The sequence below is a fragment of the Lucilia cuprina genome, chromosome 2 (genome assembly GCF_022045245.1).
Source record: "Lucilia cuprina isolate Lc7/37 chromosome 2, ASM2204524v1, whole genome shotgun sequence".
Taxonomy (NCBI): domain Eukaryota; kingdom Metazoa; phylum Arthropoda; class Insecta; order Diptera; family Calliphoridae; genus Lucilia; species Lucilia cuprina.
In genome coordinates, this window is record NC_060950.1 from 66,106,594 (window position 1) to 66,111,088 (window position 4,495).

General features: G+C 31.8%; 1 protein-coding gene across 1 annotated transcript; it reads left to right on the forward strand.

Moving 5' to 3' along the window:
- The first annotated feature begins 2,536 nt into the window (after window positions 1-2,536).
- Window positions 2,537-3,988, forward strand: LOC111679569. Its single transcript, XM_023441146.2, has one exon. It carries the CDS (start codon window positions 2,912-2,914, stop codon window positions 3,758-3,760), a length of 849 nt encoding a protein of 282 aa, XP_023296914.2. The 5' UTR covers window positions 2,537-2,911; the 3' UTR covers window positions 3,761-3,988.
- The last annotated feature ends 507 nt before the right edge of the window (window positions 3,989-4,495 follow it).

The window sequence follows — 4,495 nt, forward strand, 5'->3', positions numbered from 1 at the left end:
TGTTTTGTGTACAGGATAACAGTCAACTAGTCAGCATCCTTTATAATAACAATACCAAACCCTCTTTCGCTCTTTCTCTGTATATTTGTCGTTTTCTAGCTGCCTTCACTCTAAACAATTTTAGCTGAAGGTTATACATCTATTGAATTTTAAGGATTTTGATTTATCTAAGGATAATGAAATTGATAAATGAAGTGTAAATTTTTTTCGTACATATTTAAAAAGGACATTTCTCTGACATCGCTATATCTCTGCCAAAGAGACAACAATAACAAACAATATCTACTCGTAATAGTAATTGAGAGAAAAAAAGTGCATCACCATATTAAATGGTTTTTCTTTTGAACTTTAAATGACCCAGTAGACGTAGAAATGAACAGTCTATTAAAATATATTAGATAAAAGGATAAGACAAATAAATTGTAGACAATAATGTCATTTATGGAAACAAAACCATTTGGCTTTAGACTACTTTTGCTAAATTGTTTTGAAAGAGAACAATAACAATGGTAACTATTGTGAAAGGATTTAAGGGTTAAAGGTTATATAGAAATGGAAAATTTCTGGAAAAAATTTGCATACAATAATAAGGAATTTCTAGAAAATTGTAGAAAACATCTATGTCCTCGAAAAAAATGCATTTATTTTATATAGTGTTAAAGGTTATGGGTAATGACTATTGCATAATTTTTTTACTATTAACTCATCAATCAATCCATACTTAGTTCCCGTATCGTTCTGTCGCAGGTCTTGTTAAGTTTTATTAATTTCTGTTATAGTTAAGCTCTTGTTCATCACCAAATCTATTTCAGTTTTGGATCAGTTGTAGTTGTGTTATCAGCAATAGCTCAGTTCATGATTTTCTATTTTCTGTTGTGGACCTAGTCAACTTTAGTTCTTTTTATGTTCTATTTGTTTTCAAGTTTAGGTCTAGTTCAGTTCTAGTTCAGTTTAAGTTGGATCTAGTTCAGTTCTAGTTCAGTTTAAGTTGGATCTAGTTCAGTTCTAGTTCTGTTCTAGTACTGTTCTAGTTCTGTTCTGTTCTAGTTCTGTTCTAGTTCTGTTCTAGTTCTGTTCTAGTTCTTTCTAGATCTGTTCTAGTTCTGTTCTTGTTCTGTTCTAGTTCTGTTCTAGCTCTGTTCTAGCTCTGTTCTAGCTCTGTTTTAGTTCAGTTCTAGTTATGTTATAGTTCTGTTCTAGTTCTGATCTAGTTCTGTTCTAGTTCTGTTCTAGTTCTGTTCTAGTTCTGTTCTAGTTCTGTTCTAGTTCTGTTCTAGTTCTGTTCTAGTTCTGTCCTAGTTCTGTTCTAGTTCTGTTCTAGTTCTGTTCTAGTTCTGTTCTAGTTCTGTTCTAGTTCTGTTCTAGTTCTGTTCTAGTTCTAGTTCTGTTCTAGTTCTGTTCTAGTTCTGTTCTAGTTCTGTTCTAGTTCTGTTCTTGTTCTGTTCTTGTTTTGTTCTAGTTCTGTTCTAGTTCTGTTCTAGTTCTATTCTAGTTCTGTTCTAGTTCTTTTCTCGTTCTGTTTTAGTTCTCTTCTAGTTCTGTTCTAGTTCTAGTTATGTTATAGTTCTATTATAGTTCTGTTCTAGTTCTAGCTTTGTTCTAGCTCTGTTCTAGTTCCGTTCTAGTTCAGTTCTAGTTCAGTTCAAGTTCAATTCTAGTTCTGTTCTAGTTTTGTTCTAGTTATGTTCTAGTTCTGTTCTAGCTCTGTTCTAGCTCTGTTCTAGCTCTGTTCTAGCTCTGTTCTAGCTCTGTTCTAGTTCAGTTCTAGTTATGTTATAGTTCTGTTCTAGTTCTGTTTTAGTTCTGTTCTAGTTCTGTTCTAGTTCTGTTCTAGTTCTGTTGGAGTTATGTTCAAGTTCTGTTCTAGTTCAGTTCTAGTTCTGTTTTAGTTCTGTTCTAGTTCTGTTTTAGTTATATTTTAGTTCTTTTCTAGTTCTTTTATAGATATGTTTCTTCTTTGTTTAACTAAAGTAATTTCCCTCCAAAAAAAATAATAATAATAATATAATAATTTATTTGAGCCACCATATCTAACTGCAATCCCAAAACTATTGTCCTAATTACTGTAACAGTTTCCCGACACTTTCCTTTTGCATACCTTGTAACAGCGTACGTGACTAAACGTAATTTTGACACGTGTTAATTAGCGGCCTCTTTTCTCACAAACGTAAGAAAACGCCATATGTTCTTACAAAAGTAATAAAAAATTTATATTACATGAAATTTCCTTTCAAATTGTGTTAATGAAAGGAAAATCCCATTTTGATAATAATTTTGAACAAGCTGCATTTTACGAAATTCCAATGAAAACGAAATTGTAAATTTGAATACAAGATCATAAATTATGAGCTGCGCTTTGTAAGTTTGACAATTTAAACTAAATGACAAATGACAGGTCTTAAGCAGAGAGATTACTAAAGGTTAGAAAGAGATAGAAAATATTTGAAATTGTAATAAGTAAAATCTTAAAATAATTGGCACCGGGTTGACTAAAAGGATTTTCCCAAAGACGGATTAACATAAGACATAGATACCGAAAAAGGTTTTAGTAGAAAAAGTCCTAATTGTGCATTCTAGTTAAAAAGGAGGTCAAAAAAAACTAGAAAAAGGATTTTGCAACAGGTATAACTGGCAGTTTAAACTAAACTAAAGTGTACGTTAAGCGTACAACAACAAAAACGGGGAGGTGACTACTAGATTATAGATTAAGTCATCATCAACTAAACTACCTGTCTTAAGGAGGCCTGTAGCGTGTACGAGCCCTAAATTTAGTATAAAACCTAAAGGCACTTGTGCAAAAAGTATCAGTTGTAGTTCAACAAATCTCAAACCAACATCATTTTAAAAAGTAATTTAACATAAAAGTATTAACAAGTTTTTTTAATAAATTTAAAAAAGTTATTAACTAAAAATGGCCAATTCAACAAGTTTCAACATGACTTTGCTAGAAGCTTCGAAATTCAAAATTAATACACAATATTTCTCTCCTCACGATTTATCTCTATTCGTGGAGAGTTTAGAGACCATAACACGTTTGGCCCGCGAAAAGGAAGAGCGCAAAGAACAAAAGAAATTGCAAAAATTGAATAACTTAGGCAAGAAGTTTTGTACCTTGCCCCGCATAAGTTCCATTTCAACTTTGGATTCCTCCTCTACTGGAGCCTCAGGAGATGAAGAGGAAATTTTGTTGTTGGAAAATAAAAAAGTACCCAAGAGTCCCGATAGCCAAAGATCTGATTATGATGAAACCTACTTTTCGGCCCCTAGTAGTACTCAGTCTTCACCACGCAATAGTGTCATCTTTCAACAGCAATTGTCGAAAAACAGCAGTCATTCTACCTTGTCCATAATCACCACATCAGATTCTGAAGAATCTGGTGTATTTCCCATTGGTACTTCATATCAAGATCTCTATGAAGCCCAAACTACCACCATAAGACCTCGTTCTAAAGTTATTACCAAATCACGTTCTTTATCCACACGTTCCCGCTTAATCGGTTTGGTTATGAAAAAGGAATCTACCAAAGTGCCCTCAGTAGAACTTATCTCTCATCGTCCCCTAGATGAATATGAAACTTTGGAAATGTACGAACAGGAACAACAGCAAATGCTACAAGCTGAACTAGTACAAGAATCGGAGAAATTGGCCCGTTTCTCTACTCTACACATGAAGAAAAAATCACGTCAGGGTTTTGCCTGTCCCGATGGTTCATCGGAAGAACGTTTCTTGGATAAGGCTTTGCGTTATTTGACTTTGTAGGTTCATTTCTCTTTCTTTTTTTTTGAGATATGTCGTTAAAGAAAATTGAATTGAATTCTCTTTTTTATGTGTGCTTCGTATCGTAAGTCTAGTTTAGGTTTTTTCTCTATCAAAAAGCTTAAAACTATTTGACATTTAGGTTTTAAAGAAAACTAAATGATTTTTTTTAAGTTTTTGTACTTAAAGATTTTTTATTTCGGTTTTATTTTCCTTAGTATTATATGTATATCTTGGTGTAAATATTTTTTAGTTTTAAAAAATAAAAATGTCTAACATTTCATAATTTTTAATATAAAACAATAAAATTAAAAAAAAAAAAAATAATTGATTTTACTTTTATTTATAAATTTTTTAAAATTATTAATTTTTCGAAATTTCAGCCTTTGGAGTAAAATTTTTAAATTTGGTTCCACAATTAAATATTCTCAGTTTTAGGTTTGTTCCTTTTCTTCTTTTCTAGTCTGTTTTAGTATTGATTCAAGTTCTGTTCTATTTTGGTTTTGTAATACTTCTGTACTAGGTGTGTTCTAGTCCTGTTCTAATTCAGATCTAATTCAGTTCTAGTTCAGTACTAGTTCAGTTTTCGTTCAGTTCTAGTTCAGTTCTAGTTCAGTTCTAGTTCAGTTCTAGTTCAGTTCTAGTTCAGTTCTTGTTCAGTTCTAGTTCAATTCTAGTTCAGATCTAGTTAAGTTCTAGTTCAATTCTAGTTCAGTTCTAGGTTAGTTCTAGTTCAAT

What these genes read in the sequence shown, in the direction of transcription:
- LOC111679569 (XM_023441146.2), top strand. Translation starts at nt 2,912, where the DNA reads ATGGCCAATTCAACAAGTTTCAACATGACTTTGCTAGAAGCTTCGAAA.